The following is a 20,372-nucleotide window of genomic DNA, read 5'->3' as shown; positions in this document are numbered from 1 at the left end:
ATGAGCATACCTGCTATACAGTATAACCAATTTTTCAGAGTCCCTCTTTCCAGGAAGTTTTCCTTTTTTATAAGCATAATTTACTGATTTTTTTTTTTTTAAATATCTTACGAAGGTTTCGCTGTATGTCATGTTTGGTTGCCTTCAATACACACTGTCTCCTTGTATATGTACTTATGCTTTTGCTGCTACCAGTTCAAATAAATGACAATGAAAGTATTTTGTCTATTCTGTTGATTATTTATTTATTTCTCAATATAACATTAGTTTTTGCTTTAGGATACATCTTAATGTAAAAGAATAGCATTGACTGTTCATCAACTTTAAAACTATACACTTAATCCTACAGAGACCATACGCCACCTAAGAGACACCATGTTTCGTTTTGTCATTACAAGAAAGCCTGTAAATCTACTGCTCTGATAAATAATGGTTAGTCTTCTGAAGTATTTAATTTAATTTATTTAACTAGCTAGCTAGTGAGTACAAATTAAAATTATAAAACAAAAATGTTTCTAGCCACTACCGTAAGAGCCAGGCTCGTGTACGGTGTGGTCTTAGTCAATAATATAACATAAAATTTACAAGGACAGTTTGCTAAATACAGTAATTAACTTAATTCAAACCAGTAAATAACATACAAGAGGCAAAAAAAAAAAAAAACCACATTTAATATAAATTGACAATCAGACAGAAGCCAGTGATATTCAATAAAAAACATGAATATAGTCGACAGAAATAAAAGGTAAAAAAAATACATTTGTTAATATTATTAGGCCTATATCATTAATAATTTTGTAAATTTCTTTCTTAAAAGCTTCAACTTTAAAATATTTCAAATTTGGAAAATGGTTTGTAATAATAATTTTATTATGAATTCTTGAGCCGAAACTAGCACCGTGTTTAAGAGCTGCCCTTGTATGACATTTAGGCTCAATTAATGGGAAAGTAGACTTTTGTCTTCGAGTACGATATCCATGTCGATTAGATTTATGCTTTATTTGATTTTTGTGGTAGTAAATTATTAAACTATATTTATAAATTTCTTCAATAGTTAATAGTTTAAAATCTGTATATATTAAATTTGTTGGGTTATCCGTATTTTTGGCCAGACAAATTTTTATTAATCTTCTGTGTAATGAAATTAATGGATTAAGTACAGATGATGCTACTCCACCCCAATTTATTATACCATATTGTATTAATGATTGTATTAAAGCTAAAAATATTATTCTCAATGCCTCCTTAGTGATAAAATTCTGAAGTATTACGAATTTAAAAATTGTCTTTCTTATATATGTACACATAAAATCAATATGTTTATCCCAACGTAAATGCTGATCTATAATAATTCCTAAATTGATGCAGCACTTTTTGGATTTTTTATGTCTGTGACTGTACCATAAAGGACAAAAGTAAAAATTTTAAATTTAAAAAGCTTCATACATTGATATGAAATTATGTTAGGTAAATAGAGGCCCTACTTAAAATAATGAGAAAAGAGATTTCCTGTAGAACCTTCCCTTTACGTTCACAGTGCAGCATGCTGTATTTGTACAAGAGTATGACCATTTGGCGACAAATATCATTCACAGAACAGCAGCGATAAGCACAATAAGCCTCAGTCTATGATACAAGTCTTCGGGCTTTCTTCTGTAAACAGAAATTAAAAAAATTGCCCTCCTGCTCCCCCCTAAATGACGCCCCTGAAATATGTATTAATTTCCGGCCATTGTAGTACATTAATGGTCATGTTATTATAGGCTGGAGAGCCATTTCGCTATTTCTGACTTGTCATTCTCTCTTGCCAGTTGCAGCGGAGTATAACCTTCGGAATCAACCAATGTGGAGTCGGCACCCGCACTGACTAGAGCCTGCACAACAGGCAGTGAACTGCTTGTGGCAGCCCTGTGCAGGGGTGTGTCACCATTTTTGTCTCTGCGGTTGACGTCGGCCGAGGCACCATGAGTGAGTAGCAGCTTTACGATATCTTCGTTTGTGGTGAGGGCTGCCAAGTGGAGCGCCGTCTCCTCCCAACCCTTGTATGTCTCAGCTCTGACATCTGCTCCTGCATCTAGTAGGATCCGCACCACGGACTCGTGGCCTTTATGGGAAGCATGCTGCAAGGCTGACCAACCACCGTCTGCCTCACGAGCAGACACTTTTGTTCCTGCCTTCAGCAGCACCGACACCACCGATGCATTGCCTGCATAAGCTGCATCCCGCAGAGATCTCTCCCTTTGCTCAGTGTTCATAGGTAAGATTTCCTGGAAACAAGAACATATCAGCAAGTGGAGGGCTATCTTAAGGGAACCAGGTAGAGATTAGGGGTGGGACAAAAATCCAATTTTTTGTTTGGCATTATAAAATAAAGTACAAAACTTGCTCTTTGAAACAATGTGAACAATGTGGGGGAGGGTATTTCTGCAGATAAGCCTTTTAAATTACATCTTTAAATTTGGCGGTGCATGTAACGTATACATTATTACTTTTTTAAATGCAGTTTTCCATTTGTTGACATTTTTCAAACTTAAGTGCACTTTTCTCTGAAACTGCTGAATAAATTTAAATGAAATTTTTACAGTGTTTTCTGCAGCCAGTGTTCTACATAGTAGACCTACGGGTTTAAGAATATTACACACGTAACATGAGAAAAAATATATATGCATTGTAAAAAAAAAAAAAATTAAACGAAGTTCAATATTTTTTCAGTTTCACTAGGGATGAAATATTTAACTAAATTTTGCTTTAGAATTTACAATACACATTACTAGATAACTTAAAAAAATAAAAGGTATAAGAGTTAAGATTTTAGTAAGTAATGTGCACCTGAAAAATGAGGTACACTTAGCAAAGTGGGAAAACATGTTATTAGTTAGGGCCTTTCTTTTGCACTTGGATATGAAACAAATTAGTTGTCTTTTATACCACTGAATTGAGAATGATTGATTATATAAGCCTGGAAATATTTATTCCATTCTGAGCACTAGAAGCCTAGAAACATTGCACTAAACTTTTGTATTGAAATTTTTTAATCACACAGGCATCACTACCCAATTCCCTCAACAGCAATGAATGGTGGTTAGTTGCGTCCTAATTGAGCCACTAGAGGATGGTTAATTGCGTCCCTTCTACCTGCTCAGCAAGGTCACTGAGCTGGTTTCTGCCATTTGTTTGCAGTGGCGTAGCATGAAATTTTGAGCAGGGGAAGCTAACTCAAGTTGTCTTTCATGTACATATGAGAAAACGTATTACAAAAATACAGTTTTAAAATAAATAGTAGTCAATGTCAAGTCACCAGACCGAAGATTGGTTGGAACCTCGTAAGTAACACCAATAAGGCATGACCTCAAATGGTACGTAGTAAAATATGATTTCATGGTTTACACCTATCTCTAACAAATAGACACGGTCATTTGTTTTTTAAATCACACTTATGTTCATAAGTCAGTCTTGATAATAGAATTGTCCTAAAAATTCAAGTAAATTGGTGTCAGGAACTGTTATTTCACACATTATTTATTATATCAGCCGCAATGCACACTAACCTTCAACTGAATACAACTCACGAAAGGGATAACTCGGGAACTTTCAATGTAAAAGCTAGCTTCTTCCGTGCCTTGCGACCAAGGTAGTTCAGTTAGAAAGGGATGGAAAATCTGTGGGGTGGGTTACACAGAAGAATGAGTGAAAGAAACCAGTCTGCTTGGAAGCTGGTGTGTGCAGGCTTCTTGTTTACTGCTGCATCACAAATCATCCTGAGCTGCCGCATCACAATATTTAACGCATAAATATAAACTCTATTAAAATTAATAAATAATTTTGTTCATAAACTGCAGGTTTATTATGAAATTATCATTAACTGGGGAAGCTGAGCTTTTTAGCTTACATTGACGCTACGCCACTGTTTGTTTGTTTGTTGCAGGCCTTGCTTTGAGACCGTAGTGCTACAATAAATTTAGGTTTGGCAGCAGAATTTAAAGCAAGCTCAGAAAAAGGTAAGTTCCTGAAGTACTTTCTTGGCTTACCCTTTTCAAACCCAGAAGATATCAATGACTATTCTACTGAATATATTATGGTCATACAGCATGGAGCAGGGACGTCACTAGGGGGTTGCGAAAGGGTGCGCAAGCACCCCATAAAAAAATCGGAGCACCCCTTTCCGCACCCCAAAGGGCAATTTATTAACAAAATACTAGGCATAAATTATTTTGAAGAACAAAAACAAACAAACAATTTCTTGGATGTGAAAAAACTACGTCCCATAGTGTATCGTATTGGATGTGATGAGCAATAATAATAATAATAATAATAATAATAATAATAATAATAAAAATAATAATAAAAAAAAGGTAAAGGTATCCCCGTAACATGCCATGAAGGCATTTGGGGGCCATGGAGGTAGAGCCATAATAATAATAATAATAATAATAATAATAATAATAATAATAATAATAATAATAATAATGATGATAATGATAATAATGATAATAATGATAATAATAATGATAATAATAATAATAATAATAATAATAATAATAATAAAAAAGTAACGGTATCCCTGTAACATGCCATGAAGGCATTTGGGGGGCATGGAGGTAGAGCCATGATAATAATAACAATATAATAATAATAATAATAATAATAATAATAATAATAATAATAATAATAATAATAATAATAATAATGATAATAATAATAATAATAATAATGATAATGATAATAATGATAATAATAATAATAATAATAATAATAAAAATAATAATAAAAAAAAGGTAAAGGTATCCCCGTAACATGCCATGAAGGCATTTGGGGGCCATGGAGGTAGGGCCATAATAATAATAATAATAATAATAATAATAATAATAATAATAATAATAATGATGATGATGATAATGATAATAATGATAATAATAATAATAATAATAATAATAATAATAATAATAATAATAATAATAATAAAAAGGTAACGGTATCCCTGTAACATGCCATGAAGGCATTTGGGGGGGCATGGAGGTAGAGCCATGATAATAATAACAATAATAATAATAATAATAATAATAATAATAATAATAATAATAATAATGATAATGATAATAATGATGATAATAATAATAATAATAATAATAATAATAATAATAATAATAATAATAATAATGATAAAAAGGTAAAGGTATCCCTGTAACATGCCATGAAGGCATTTGGGGGGCATGGAGGTAGAGCCATAATAATAATAATAATAATAATAATAATAATAATAATAATAATAATAAACAGATGTATAGTATGCGCGCAAGTACGTGAAAGAACATTTTGGATTTTTTATGTACCACATTTTTACAGTTCGCACCCCATCCGCACCCCCCTTGCTCTGATCCCAGGGACGTCACTGGCATGGAGGTAAAAGAATTGCAATGTTTACTGTTTACATTTTCTATAATTCTGTGGCCGGGAGGAAAAAGGTGTTAAGTAAAAATTGTATACATTTCAGGAGAGCAATAGAAAGATTGAAACTGAATGGGTTATTTTCGAAAGGGCCTAAGTCGCTAATTTTGTGAAAACGAGTTTGTAATGTAATACTGCTCTTTGGGTGTAGATACATCGATTTAGATATGAAGAGGACTAAGTTTCAGACTCTAATGGTTAGTAGAATTTATGATACAATTTTTATTTCAGCCTTAATTTCAAAATTTCGGCCTATAAGCAGTTTTTCTTAAATTGCTAACAATTTAGCATTCAAGACTTAGGCCCTTTCATAAATAACCCATTCAATTGGTGTCAATTATAGAGTTTTTTAATTAAGAGATTTTTCCTGGATATTATTTGTTTATAATTTTTCTAAAAAAGGTAATGTTGCTCATTTAACAATTTTCTTGGTTATTTCCAAAAATACTGCACTTAAGCCCTTTTAAGACTAGAACCCAAACTGAGTAGTAGTGACTATTTTAATATAAGACATTTCCCATGTCAAAATAAATGAGAAATGTAAATCATTAGGAATGCAAAATGGGTCTTAAACAATATAGGACTGTTTACCTGGTGCTTAAAGTTTTAAAAGGAAAGGGCATCAGTATGTGATAAAATAGCTAAAATACAAGTTAGAACTTTTTAATAGGAAAGCATGGAAAGTAAACATAATGTTTTTTAAGGAATTAAGTATTAAATATTCTTAAGTCCTTTATTCTGTGTGTGCTCGATTCAAAAAGTACTTAGGACATTTTGTAACGCTCTATAAATCCAGTCAGGAGTCTTATTTGACTTTAGCTGTTTTACCAGATTGTAGAGAATTGTGCTTTCAGAATATATAAAAATCTCATTTTCAGAAAAAATTGACTTAAGATCTTTTTCCTCCCGGCCACAGAATTATACTTCAGACAAAGCCTTGTTTCCGCTGGTTATTTGAGCAGTGTTCAATACGATGACAAATCGCACAACAAACAACTGGAATCTTTTCACGCCAAATTAAATGGGTCTTTCTACATATCACATCCAACCATCTACAATTTTATCGACAGTGTGATGTATACATAAAAAAGAAGTACAGAAGGAAGAAAGAAAACAATAACAATTGTAATTTAGAAAGAAATATTTCTGAGAGAAAAAATAGCAAAATTAATAACTCCATATCTCGATTTGATTTTGTAAAATCGCTATAATATATAAGTTTTTGCCAAATTAAAATAAATTATATTGTGAATGTAGTAGTGTTGTAAAGGTAGGAAGCCACTTATCAGAAGACTTCGCAGTTACAAAAGGCCTACGCCAAGAATGCTCACTTGCTCCAACTCTTTTCAAGATTTATCTCCAAGCAATTTTGGAACAGTGGAGGAAGAAATGTGGTCAGATGGGTGTACCAGTCGGGGAAGATACTTTATATAGCCTACATTTCGCTGATGATCAAGTGCTGATAGCGACAGATGAAGAAGATTCCAGCTATATGTTTCGTAAATTGAGTGAGGCTTATAAGGAAGGGGGGCTATCAATTAATTTCAAGAAAACAAAATACATGGTTGTGGGTAGTCGCAGCAAGGTAAATTTAGATACTGGGGATACACAAATAGAAAACTCTGAGTCATTTAAATATTTGGGTGTTACCCTCAACAGTCAGGCCAAAAGTGATGAAGATATGAATAATAAGATAGGTCAAGGAAAGCGGGCCATAAGACAATTAAATACACTCCTGTGGAATGACAAGGTAACAAGAAAAACTAAGACAAGTATATATAAAACTATAATAGAAAGTATATGTACCTATGGATCTGAAACTTGGGAAATGAGAGACAGGATGAAGAAGAAATTGTTGGCTTTAGAAATGGATTACTGGCGCCGTAGTTGTCAAATTTCGAGGATGGACCACATTAGGAATCAGGATATCCGTAATATAATAATGCAGGTATCAGGAGATATCTTACAATCAGTGGAAACTAAACGCCTGATATGGTATGGGCATCTCCAGAGAATGTCAGCCGACCGCTGGCCTAATAAGGTCTTCAACTGGACTCCCCCGGAAAAAAAGAGAAGAGGAAGGCCAATGAAAAAATGGAGCAAGGAGGTTCAGGAGGATATGGTCTGCGATTGGCAAAACCGGAGTACCTGGAAGTTGAGAAGCGGGAGACGGCGACAGCCGTAAAATTACTCGCAATACATACATACAAATAAATTCCTGGAAACTAAACAGAACTATTTCTAGTGGCTACATGCATAAAAAAAAGAAAACAAATTTTTGGGAGTCCATGCAGTCAACCTCCTCGTGGTGTCTTCTGGGTAACGCTAATGAACTGCTTTACGAACGCTAAGTTCAGTGGAAAACTGAAAAATTCTCTACAAAAATTTAGTGTATTAAGCAGTGCTTCAAATGCGCCACTCGAAACTGAGTTGTATAATGATATCCCTTCGTTCAGATTTTCTGATCTATGACACTCGGGAGGAAATTAAACGCAGAATAAATATGGGAAATGCGTGTTATTATTCGGTTGAGAAACTTTTGTCATCTAGTCTGCTGTCAAAAAATCTGAAAGTAGAATTTATAAAACAGTTATATTACCGGTTGTTCTGTATGGTTGTGAAACTTGGACTCTCATTTTGAGAGAGGAACAGAGATTAAGAATGTTTGAGAATAAGGTTCTTAGGAAAATATTTGGGGCTAAGAGAGATGAAGTTACAGGAGAATGAAGGGAGTTACACAATACAGAACTGCACGCATTATATTCGTCATCTGACATAATTAGGAACATTAAGTCCAGATGTTTGGGATGGGCAGGGCATGTAGCACGTATGGGCGAATCCAGAAATGCATATAGAGTGTTAGTTGGGAGACCGGAGGGAAAAAGACTTTTGGGTAGGCCGAGACGTAGATGGGAGGATAATATTAAAATATATTTGAGGGAGGTGGTATATGATGGTAGATACTGGATTAATCTTGCTCAGGATAGGGACCGATGGCGGGCTTATGTGAGGGCAGCAATGAACATGTGGGTTCCTTAAAAGCCGTTTGTAAGTAAGTAAGTAAGTTACATCTTAAAGGTACTCACTTGGTAGATTCTTAATTCATTCTCGTTGTAAACTGGTTTCTCAGTGTTGTTCTGAAATAAGAATAATAGGAATAACAATAGGCCTAATACATGAAGACATATTTAAAATTGGGAGAAAAAATCAAGCAAATGTGTGAAATACATGTCGTACATATCCAACAGCCAATAATTTCAGTCAGTGGGTTAGTTGTTTGAATTCTTTCAACAATTTGACATTTTAAAATTAAAATAAATGCCATGTCAAATCTAGAAATCTAGCATATTTTATGCCTACTAAATGGTCAGGTGCTTTCAGAATTAATTCCAGGAAACTGACAATAGAGGAATGGTAAATACAACAACAACAACACCAACAACAACAACAATAATAATAATAGTAATACAACAACAAAGCTATGGTGGTGATGGTTATAATGACGATGATGATGATAATGATAACAGGTCCTAACAGAACCACTCGTCTATAAAAATGCTTCGATGTGAAATTTGAATTTTGTAAATTGTTCGAACTACAGAACGTTCGAGCCAAGATATCCCCTACTACCATGTAAACTGATTGGCGGGTGGGTATGATGCAGGTCCTGGCATTATGCCTCTCGCTAGTATGGCAGATTCCCATGGCTCTCAAACCTGTGTTCAATGCGTCTCTGTTGTGCACGTTTGTGTTATGATGTACAGTCTAGAACAATGCAGTTTTACATGCAAGACTTTCGTGAAATATATGTGGAGAACATTCTGAAAGCATTCCCCCGATGGTCCTGTGTCAAATAAGAAAACAATCTACAGACTCGTAGAGAAATTTAACGAGATAGGCTCGGTTGAAAATAAGAATCATCAATTGAATAAACATGTCTTAATTGAGAAAACATTAGATGAAATAGGTTTTCGATTAGAACGAAGTCCTCAGAAATTTTTGCGCAGATTAACCCAGGAAGTAGGAGTGTCAAAAACCTCAGTTGAACACGCCACTAAATTGTTGAAGTTAAAACCGTACAAAACTCGTGTAGTGCATCACATAAATGAAAATGAACTACAAGAAGTGTCCGGGCTGAACAGCATGCAGAGGGCACGTGGCACTGGTAGTGAGTGGACATCTTGGCTCGAGCCATACACATAAATAGCCTCGGTACTAAGTTTCATCTCATTTGATAAAAAATTTTATAAATCATTAACATTTTTCTACATTTAAATTGTATTTTGAAAAATCACGTTTTCTCCCACAAATTAAAAAAAATTTTTGCCTGAAATTTGTTCCACATTCCTTTCAAACTCCTTCAAAGATAACTCTCTAGTTACTTTTTTCAGATTATTCCTCAGGATTTAAAAACAAATATTTTATATAGTCAAATATAAAAATAGATAAAAATTGTAATGTCTAGCAGGAAAAAAGATATATTCTTCAAAATTCTTAACGTTTAAGGAAATTCCTGATAGCAAGTTTTGTTAAGCACACCTTTAAGAGGACACTTATATGATTTTTAATACTTCCACAATTTTCATTCCAAAACTACACATACAGGCCTGCAATACTATCATCTGCATAAAATTTGGTGCCATTAGAACTAATAGTTTTGAAATTATATTGTTTGAAATATATTTTATATTGACACCACTAAAAAGGCTCCTTGCGTCAAAATTTTCAAAATTTTTAGTTCATATTTACTCAAAAGTTAGAAAAGATTCTTGGGAATAAAAATTAATTAGTTTTTTTTTTTAAGCTCAGTTTAAATAGAGTTTTACATTGAATTTTTAAATTTAATGAATTTGCCATTACAGCATATTTTAATCTAAGTGCAATATGAATATGCTCCAAAGGAAATTAATATTTCATACAAATGCTAATTAAATTTTATTTATCAACATTTAATTGACCTCTGTGAGAAGTTTCAGACCAATCTGATAATAACTGTTGTGCAAGGAGCTTTTTTTAAAGAAACTGCTTGAAATTTTGAAGTCGAGAAAGTAGCATTAAAAAAAAAAAGAAAACAAACAAACAAACAAACATTTCTCTCAACTCACTCTAGCATCGTATGTTTGGCTCACATTTGATTATATGGCTAGATCATTAAAAAAAAAAGCCTCAAATATAGGCCTAATTACGATCATAAAAACAAAAAACAAAAAGTGGATCGGTTTTTTTTATTTTTTTTTATTTTTCAGCATTATTTCATCATGATGTTCCCTTAAGAACATCTACAAAAGAATAATACATAATACATGCACATAATACAAAATTTGGAGAAGTAGCATTTTTAGTAAAGCAATACTGGTATATAAAAAAAAATTCAAAAGTAGGAAATTGAGTTTAAAAGTTTAAAGAGCCACCTAGAGCCTTTCTCTTAAAAATGGCTACTAAAACAACTGATTGTAGGGCCTATTTATATGAAAATTTGTGGAAAGGTTCTCCGAATCATAGGTACTGGTATACAATTCATGTCAAAAGCGAAAAATCTATTTTTACAACAAAACTGACAAAATTTCACCTCTGTGTACTCACACGGTATCCTTAAACTACAGCTGAAAGAAATTAATTATAAATATAGTAGTAAGATCATATGCAATAAGGTAAAGAAACTGAATTGTTGGTAAATGTGTCACAAGTTTAAGTGGTTAGGTACAGCTTGCAGCAGTAACATTTTTGGAAGTATTCAACATTTTTTTCCTCCATTACTGTATCTTGTACAATAATGAAAATTGGTATGTGTAAAACACTGTCTACTATACGAAAACAATATTTTTACGATTTAAAAAAGTTATTTATATATATTTTTTAAATTCATAATGGTGGTAATTCACTGTGCAGTGATGAAGCGTTTCCCTCATAATTCATAAACTTGTTAACTTTTTCATGTTCTCTCTCTTGTATTTTATTGCTGAAACTCATGTTTACAATATCATGCTCTTTTAACTACATCCCTTAATAAATAATATTTTTTTTATTTTGTGTTAGAAGAAAATACTGATATTTGACCATTTTTTAAATGAATTTATTTTTTATCAGACAATTTATCAAAGGTATAGAAGTGATCTTGCATCATATTGTAGATATGGCATGCATAAATACACACAAAAAATTTCATCACAGAATGTTGGATAGTTTTTTAGTTATGTGGGAAACACTTCATCACTGCACAGTGAACTGAAATTTGAAACAAAAAAAAGATGTAAATAATTTTTTTAAATCATAAAAATATTTTTTTTCACATAGCAGAAGGACAGTGTTTTACACATACTAATTTTCATTATTGTACAAGATACAATAATGGAGGAAGAAAATGTTGAATATTTTCAAAATTTTACTGCTGTAAGCTGTAACTAACCCCTTAATGAAACAATACTAGAGTCGACGGCAATTCGGAAGGTGGTTGTCTGCTAGCGTTTGCGTCGAGAGAGACAGATAGAGAGAGCAAGGCAGCGTACAACATTGCCACATCGTACTTCACGAGCACGTGCAATACAAATAGCGCAGGAGAGAATTTAAATTATCAGAAGACAATAATGACCTTAGCCGTTGATTACTGTAAGCATGACACCAAACAAACCCTCTTTCCTTCACTAACAATATTCTTTGCACGGTTCTCAATCCCACACCACATGCTTCTGCAGTCATTTCTTGCGCGTTGGCAACGTTGCTGCCAGCATCAAGATGGCCGGCAGCGTTTTGCTCGTTAACGTTTTTAAAATAATTATACACCTTAAACACTATTTTCTGAGCCTGCTTGTGTAATACTTGTCTTTTTACAGTCTCTTCTTCCATTTATTTACCTTACATACACACAGTAAATGTTAGTTTTACTTATTCAATGTATTGAAACACTCGCACGTGAACAAACGAACTCAGGAAGTGCCTGTTATAGACTGATTCTGATTGGTTCTACTGTACAAGCTTGTGACGTCACATACCAGAAATGCTACGGCGCATATAGAAGCTAACTGCCTTCGGAAATGCCGTCTAATCTAGTACCAGTGCTATATGTACAATATAATCTTAGTGACTAATTCCTTTCTTATAATGAAAAGTACCATTTGCACAGGACCATTTAACTATTTGGTAACCATTAGCCACATATGATATCTAACCTGATTGTTCCCAGTGAGAGTCTTATTCAAGTCTTTGATACTGTCAAGCATCTTTTGTTCTAATTCTTGTAACTTGGATTGAATGAGCGAATCAAAACTTTTTTGTAATGCTTTTTCCTGTTCCAGAAAATATTCTTTCAACATAGCATTGTGTTTGTCCTCCAGGAGATCTATCTTCCCTTCTAACTCACTTATCTTGTCTTTTAGAGCGTCTTCATGTTCCAGAAAGCTATTTTGGAGATGACGCTCTTGTTTACTTACAGATTGCTCTATTTTTGCATTGATTTCGTTGACATTTTTCTGTAGGACAGCTTCGTGTTCCTTAATTTTGTCTCTAAAGAAAGTGTCCAGTTTTTGTTGTAGCTGAGTATTCTCAATATTCATTTTCTGGATATCGTTAGCAACAACGGCCAGGTTCTCAATCCCAGCATGTGTTACATACGTCTCATTCAGGATCCTCCAGAACATGTCTTTTTCACCACAGTGTTGTTGCATGATTTGGCCAAAATTTGGCATTTCTTTAGTGCTCATTGTCGTATTTTGTACGTTGTGGAAAATGAAGTTCAGAAACTGCAGCACTAACAATTGGAAAGCTGCAGGCACTCCACCTTGGTGTTGTACTTCCATGGTTGGCAGCATCTGAAACAGTGGCGGCTTCTGCGTATTCCTTACGAGGAGGAAAGAAGGTAACAGGACGAAATGACACCTTCTTGAATAAAACATGATACAAATTAGCCAGAATATTGTACGAAATGGAAATATAAAAATTGGAGATTTATCCTTCGAAGAGGTGGAAAAATTCAAATATCTTGGAGCAACAGTAACAAATATAAATGACACTCGGGAGGAAATTAAACTCAGAATAAATATGGGAAATGCGTGTTATTATTCAGTTGAGAAGCTTTTATCATCTAGTCTGCTGTCCAAAAATCTGAAAGTTAGAATTTATAAAACAGTTATATTACCGGTTCTTCTGTATGGTTGTGAAATTTGGACTCTCACTCTGAGAGAGGAACATAGGTTAAGGGTGTTTGAGAATAAGGTGCTTAGGAAAATATTTGGGGCTAAGCGGGATGAAGTTACAGGAGAATGGAGAAAGTTACACAACACAGAACTGCACGCATTGTATTCTTCACCTGACATAATTAAAAGGTACACGGGAATAACGATCAAGGTCCATTTTAGAAAGTTTCGAGAAAAACGAATTTTAAAGTTTAAGCACTTAATACTTTGTTATGTGTGTATTTAATAGAAATTGACGTAATGGACTGTCAAGAACGATGATTTCTTATTACTAGCTAGACCACATGATAGTACTTCATTTCCACTATAAGATAGCATTATTAACTCAAATTGGATTTTTGATGGACCTTGATCGTTTTTCCCATGTACCCTTCAATTAGGAACATTAAATCCAGATGTTTGAGATGGGCAGGGCATGTAGCACGTATGGACGAATCCAGAAATGCATATAGAGTGTTAGTTGGGAGACCGGAGGAAAAAGACCTTTAGGGAGGCCGAGATGTAGATGGGAGGATAATATTAAAATGGATTTGAGGGAGGTGAGGTATGATGATAGAGACTGGATTAATCTTGCACAGGATAGGGACCAATGGCGGGCTTATGTGAGGGCGGCAATGAACCTTCGGGTTCCTTAAAAGCCATTTGTAAGTAAGTAAGTACAAATTAGCCAACATGCACACATGTAAGACCAGGTAGTGTTGGGGTTGGCCTTCCCTTCTGTATAGCAATAAGCTGTTCTTGTAAACTGAGTTTCCTAAATTTTCCAAAATATATAATGTTTTCACTTCCATTCATTGTTGAATAATTGCACAAATTAACAATTACAAGGAAATTCACCTCGCAGCATTTTTCGAGCACACTACAGCATCACACTTGTTGGAAGAGACTAGCTACTAACACGTAATCGGAACCGCGGAAATTGAAAATAATCTGAGGAAAGCGAGAACACTGCACCCACCCACGTGGTCTGTACATTTTACAAGTTCAGTATCACATGATTTTGAAGAATATCAATTCTTGTAAAGTCATACTACCATTATTGTTCAAAGTTGCCGGTGGCCAATTTTTTATTTAAAAATAATGTAGTTTGGAGTACCTACTTTCAATTTCAAATATATTTGTACAAAACTGACAACTTGGCTATTGCCCTGTTTAGTACACAATGAATGGAAGTGAATTTCAGGAACCAAAAAGATCTGTGATACTAACGTAGAACTATTTCCTCTTTGTTTTATATAAACCCAACTTTAACTTTCAAATATCCTTGAAAGTTTCAAACCATGAATAGTAGCCTATATAAAGCGCAATGAATAATATTTTTGATGTATAATTTTAAAAAAAGTTTATATGGTGTCTTTCATAGCGTTACGTTAAAACTGTTTTGTTGTGTCTCCTCCTAGATGTGTTATAGTCTGGTTGAATTCAGCATCGTTAGATGGCAGCGGTACCGAGCTTGCTGCACGACCAGTCGGTTTCTATTTCCCGCCCATGACTGATTCAGGGGAGGATCTCTTCCCTATCCGTTCATTTACTCGCTTTAAAACTCTGCTTCTTTCTCTGGCCGCTAGTGCGCTGTTGTCTATGTGTACTAACTGCAGTAAAGTAGGAATGGATTGACTTTCCTCCACACAAACAATCTCGCATCTTTCTCACAATTTTCTACAGCACATGAGCACGCATCGTTTAAAACTCGATCAACCAAGGTTTTCTTATAGCTGTGAACTTAAAAATTATCGAATCTTCCTTGAATATTTTATTTGGTATTTACTTTCAAATGAAGAAAAATGTGAGGAGGACGTTCCTCCCTCCCCTCCCCCGAGGAACCGCCACTGATCTGAAATACCACGAATCACGATAATCACAACCATATTGTTTTTTTTTTTTAAATATCATTTATTGCATTTCATTGATCTTACATTGCAGAATTGCAGCTTTGAGATGTGGAATAAGTCAAAAGTTATACAAAAATATTCAGAGTACCTCAAAATTAATTGTGGTAATCAGTGGCATAGCATGAAATTTTGAGCAAGGGGAGCTAACTCAAGTTGTCTTTGATGTACATATGAAAACACGTATTACAAAAATATAGTCTTAAAATAAATAGTATACAGATGTATGACAGTGACACAATGTCCATACATGTGCAGAGGTTCACTTGTTATGAGTGACTAAGCGGCTGGGATCCGACGGAGTAAGTGCCGTCTTAAATCACTAAATGATTATTTTTTGCATATCATATATTATTATACATACATCTATGCATGAGGGTAGGCCACTAGAGGGTACCCAAGAAGTGGAACTTAAACTGAGAGGATTCAATCCGACATCAGATGGGAATCTGGTGTGAATAATTGATTAAATGGCGATCTTACTCGTGTTAATTATGTAAGCATGTGCGGCTTACAGCTGTTTCGGTGCTACTTGACACCATCCTCAGAGCCAATCAGACCTCTAATCAACAACAAACAGGCACCAGCACACAAACTAGCCACACACATGGATAAAATCATCAGAAACAACATAAAATTCAGAAAACGAACAACAATAAAAAAACACTATAGACCTAGTCAACAAAACAAAACAACAATTATTTATATTCAAGTGTTAAAGGTAGTGTACGAAAGATTCAATATGGAATCTGGTGTGGCTTAGGGGATAGAGCGTCAGCACGTAGAGCTGAAAACCTGGGCTCAAATCCCGATGCCGGAGAGAATTTTTCTCTGTTCCACTCATCCTTCATCATACTTTACAAAAGTTATATGGGATGAAAAAAGGAGTATTTTTAACATGTTTTTCATTTATAAAACTGTGGTAACGAATCTGTTTTTTTTTAATGGCACTGTGTATACCTACTTACTTTTCATGTATGGATTCTTCAGGTATCATGTAACGAATTAAAAGCGAATGTACTATTAAGTGGACAAGTAAAGAGCTGTTTTGAGCCATAGACAAATAATAATTAACTGGTATACTTCATATAAGCACATGAAAATAGTTAAGTTAATATACATGAGGAGGTGAGACCTGGCATGTGAGCTGTTCGAGAGGGGAAAGAATGAGTTATCAGAAAGAGAGTTTGTTTCATGATGGCTAATATTATACGGTACGAATCTACTGGCACGGAAATTCATCTCAGACTAAAACTTACTTTCCCCCTATATACTCATTGGTGATACAGCCATGGCACATGATAAGGTCATAGGACAGGTCTTACCTCCTCTACTAGACAAGTTTGGTATTACTCATACAAATGGATATGCCTAAATAAAATAATAATAATAATAATAATAATAATAATAATAATAATAATAATAATAATAATAATAATAATAATAATAATAATAACCCTTCAGTACTCGCGCCATAATTTGTGACACAGATTACATTTGTAAGGTGCCATATCTTTTTTTTTAATAGGTACCGGTAATCAATTCTTTCGCACATATGAATATATAATTTTACAACATTACTTTACTGATTCTATTAAACTATTTGTGATATAACAGTGTATTTCTATTTGAAATGTAATGTAAATGAGTGACGTCAATATAATATTTATTTATTTATTTAGTCGACCTAGTGGCGAGTTGGTATAGCACTGGCCTTCTATGCCCAAGGTTGCGGGTTCGATCCCGGGCCAGGTCGATGGCATTTAAGTGTGCTTAAATGCGACAGACTCATGTCAGTATATTTACTGGCATGTAAAAACTCCTTCAGGACAAAATTCCGGCACATCCGGCGATGCTGATATAACTTCTGCAGTTGTGAGCATAGTTAAATAAAACTTTTATTTATTTATTTATTTATTATTTATTTATTTATTTATTTATTTACTTATTTATTTATTTCTTTGTTTGTTTGTTTGTTTATTTATTTATTTTCCAATGACAGGTACTGAGATTTACATCTTTGACCTAAACACAACTTTAATATAAAAAAATATAATATGAGTGGTATTATGATGCAAAGAATGAAATTAAGAACCCTATTGTTATTATTACATAGACTTAATTGTTATTATAAACTGCAGGTACCGGTACACTCTAGAGTTAGTATTTCTTACTCCTAAAATTTATGTCACTATTAGTTTCAAGTAGGCTACGGTACATATCTATTTCATATGAGAAGAAGTCATTGTTCTTTATTATCAAATATGTACACGTAATCATTTGCTTTATAAAATAAAATAACCACTGCAACAATAGAAAATACGTGTAAATATAGCTTATGAACGACTTATAGGAATAAATCAAATTACAAATAAGGAAAATTGACTGGGTCACTGATTGAGAAGAAACTGCCTTTTGAAGGATGCACTGGAAGGAATGGTGAACAGGAGAAGAGTTCGGGACAGAAGAAGATATCAGATGATAGACGACATTAATATATATGGATCGTATGCGGAGACCAAGAGGAAGGAAGAAAATAAGGAAAGACTGGAGAATGGTGGGTTTGCAGTGAAACACCTGCACTTGGGCAGAACACTATGAATGAATGAAAAATAATGAAATTTAAAATATGCTCTTGTATTCTCTCCTGTTAAAAACACTGGCATTAGCACTTGCGTGCAGTACAGTTGGACGGAGTTACGCAATAACAGACTAACCGACAATTTGAAGAAAATGAGATATTTGCATAAATCTGTTGATGGCAGGCTAATTTAACTCTGAAAACAAATCAAGAATGCGATATCTGAATTTTGCTGCTATTTATAAGCAAAAATTCATTTATTGCATAAAATTAATTTATTTCTTTTCCATTTTGAATCTTGCGTACACTACTTTTAACACTTGAATATAAGTAATTGATTAACTAGTGGACTTACTCGTGTTAACGGTCAGCGCGTCTGGCTGCGAAACCAGGTGGCCTGGGTTGGAATCCCGGTTGGGGCAAGTTACCTGGTTGAGGTTTTTTTCGGGGTTTTCCCTCAACCCAATACGAGCAAATGCTGAGTAACTTTTGGTGCTGGACCCCGGACTCATTTCACCGGCATTATCACCTTCATATCATTCAGATGCTAAATAACCTAGATGTTGATACAGCGTCGTAAAATAACAGAATTAAAAAAAAAATACTCGTGTTAATTATGTAAGTCTGTGCGGCTTACAGCTGTTTCGGTGCATCATCACACCATCTTCAGAGCCTACTCATTTATTATTTTATTTATTTATTTATTATTTATTATTATTTATTTTGCTTCGAAATATTAATTAAACTGCTGGTCTCTTATTAAAAATCGGTTAGCCTTTTTTTTGGTATTATTTGTGCTATTTTTTTAATAGTATGAACGTTATTATTATAAAATGTTTTATAAAAAGAAAACAGATTTCTTTCAATGACCAATATCTCGAAACAGGTTTTTGGCGCTTAGTCTCTTATTTCGTAACTCTGTCCAATTGTAATCCACCCTGAAACATTATATTGGTACCAGTATATTGATACACAGCAAAAAGTCATAATTATATGCAAACACTCCAGATATCATGGCAAACTGTAACAGGAAGGTATTGAAAATTTCACACTATCAGCATTGAAAACAGAGATGTGATGACGTAATAAACAGCAGTTAATTGAATCTGGCAGTTAAAGTTGAGATCTTTAAGATCCCCTAATCACACAGGAGAATAACTCGCTTGGATCCACATCATAAGCATATTAAGAAAAGACTTACACGGGAAGAAACTGTGAATTCTGTAAGTCTGTAAACGCTGTCCTGAGAAATTTGCAAAATGTGTCTAAACGTGTTTTTCCCCTGGGCCCTTCAAATGTATGCCGCACAAGTAGCCTACTGGAGGGATAATAATAATAATAATAATAATAATAATAATAATAATAATAATAATAATAATAATAATACTCGTAATAATAATAATAATAATAATAATAATAGTCATCATCATCATCATCATCATCCTTGCATGTATTGGGCCTAGTGGCCCGTTACAGTCTCTTGCCAATGCTTGAACGGTCTGCCCAAGGATCTCGTGCCCACAGGATGGAATTTAAAATTTGGCGTGGAATTCTAGAACGAGGCATTCTGATGACATGTGATCTCCAGTTTTGTCTGTTTTTCTGTAGGTATTCCGTAATATAATAATAATAATAATAGTAATAATAATAATAATAATAATAATAATAATAATAATAATAATATACAGTAATAATAATAACATGGAACATGGTGAATATGGTCTTTTTGAGAAATTATGATAGGCCTACCTTTATTAGGCCTACTTACTATTGCACGTTGAAATCTTCAAGAAATTGAGAAGTTTAATTACCGGTACGTAGAATTGTGCAGTTTCACAAACAGATTCGCTGTACGAAGTACATTATTTTGCGGAATAACAATGGCACTCTCCAGACGACTGGATGGTAGTGCCAGTACTTAATGCTATAATATTCTTGTATAAGGGACGTATATAGCAACATCTAGTGTCAAAGACTATCAGTTCTTGCATGACCTTATCTCTCAAGGATAGGACATTTAAAAGCATATTTTAATCAATAGTTTTCCTCATTAGTTATGACTGCAAAACGTGATGGTACACCACAGTCATGTCACGATTTTGATATGGCTTGTAAGCTGCAGTACTGAATTTGAACACCTCTTGCAAAATGGATGCAGCTCCATTGTCATTGTGCTGAAGGTCTGAAATCATGTTTCATCCATTGTTGCAAGATGCCAACATTATTTATCTAATGTCAGATTAAGGAAAGATATCAGATACCAGGACC

The 20,372-nt window shown here is 33.9% G+C and overlaps 1 protein-coding gene across 3 annotated transcripts; it reads right to left on the bottom strand.

Moving 5' to 3' along the window:
- Positions 1–439: 439 nt before the first annotated feature.
- LOC138715984 (ankyrin repeat domain-containing protein 1-like) lies at positions 440–20,030 on the bottom strand. 3 transcript variants are annotated; one of them, XM_069848945.1, is made up of 4 exons: positions 19,873–20,030; positions 12,612–13,250; positions 8,532–8,582; positions 440–2,267 (listed from the first exon to the last, which is right to left on the bottom strand). In XM_069848945.1, exons 2-4 carry the CDS (start codon positions 13,248–13,250, stop codon positions 1,758–1,760), a joined length of 1,200 nt encoding a protein of 399 aa, XP_069705046.1. In that variant the 5' UTR covers positions 19,873–20,030; the 3' UTR covers positions 440–1,757. The 3 variants fall into 3 exon arrangements, with proteins under 3 accessions (XP_069705046.1, XP_069705047.1, XP_069705048.1); XM_069848946.1 differs by having other exon boundaries at positions 19,854–20,005; XM_069848947.1 differs by lacking the exon at positions 8,532–8,582.
- Between the last annotated feature and the right edge of the window lie 342 nt (positions 20,031–20,372).

The sequence above is a fragment of the Periplaneta americana genome, chromosome 2 (assembly GCF_040183065.1).
Source record: "Periplaneta americana isolate PAMFEO1 chromosome 2, P.americana_PAMFEO1_priV1, whole genome shotgun sequence".
Lineage (NCBI taxonomy): Eukaryota > Metazoa > Arthropoda > Insecta > Blattodea > Blattidae > Periplaneta > Periplaneta americana.
This window is presented reverse-complemented; position numbering and strand designations above follow the sequence as displayed.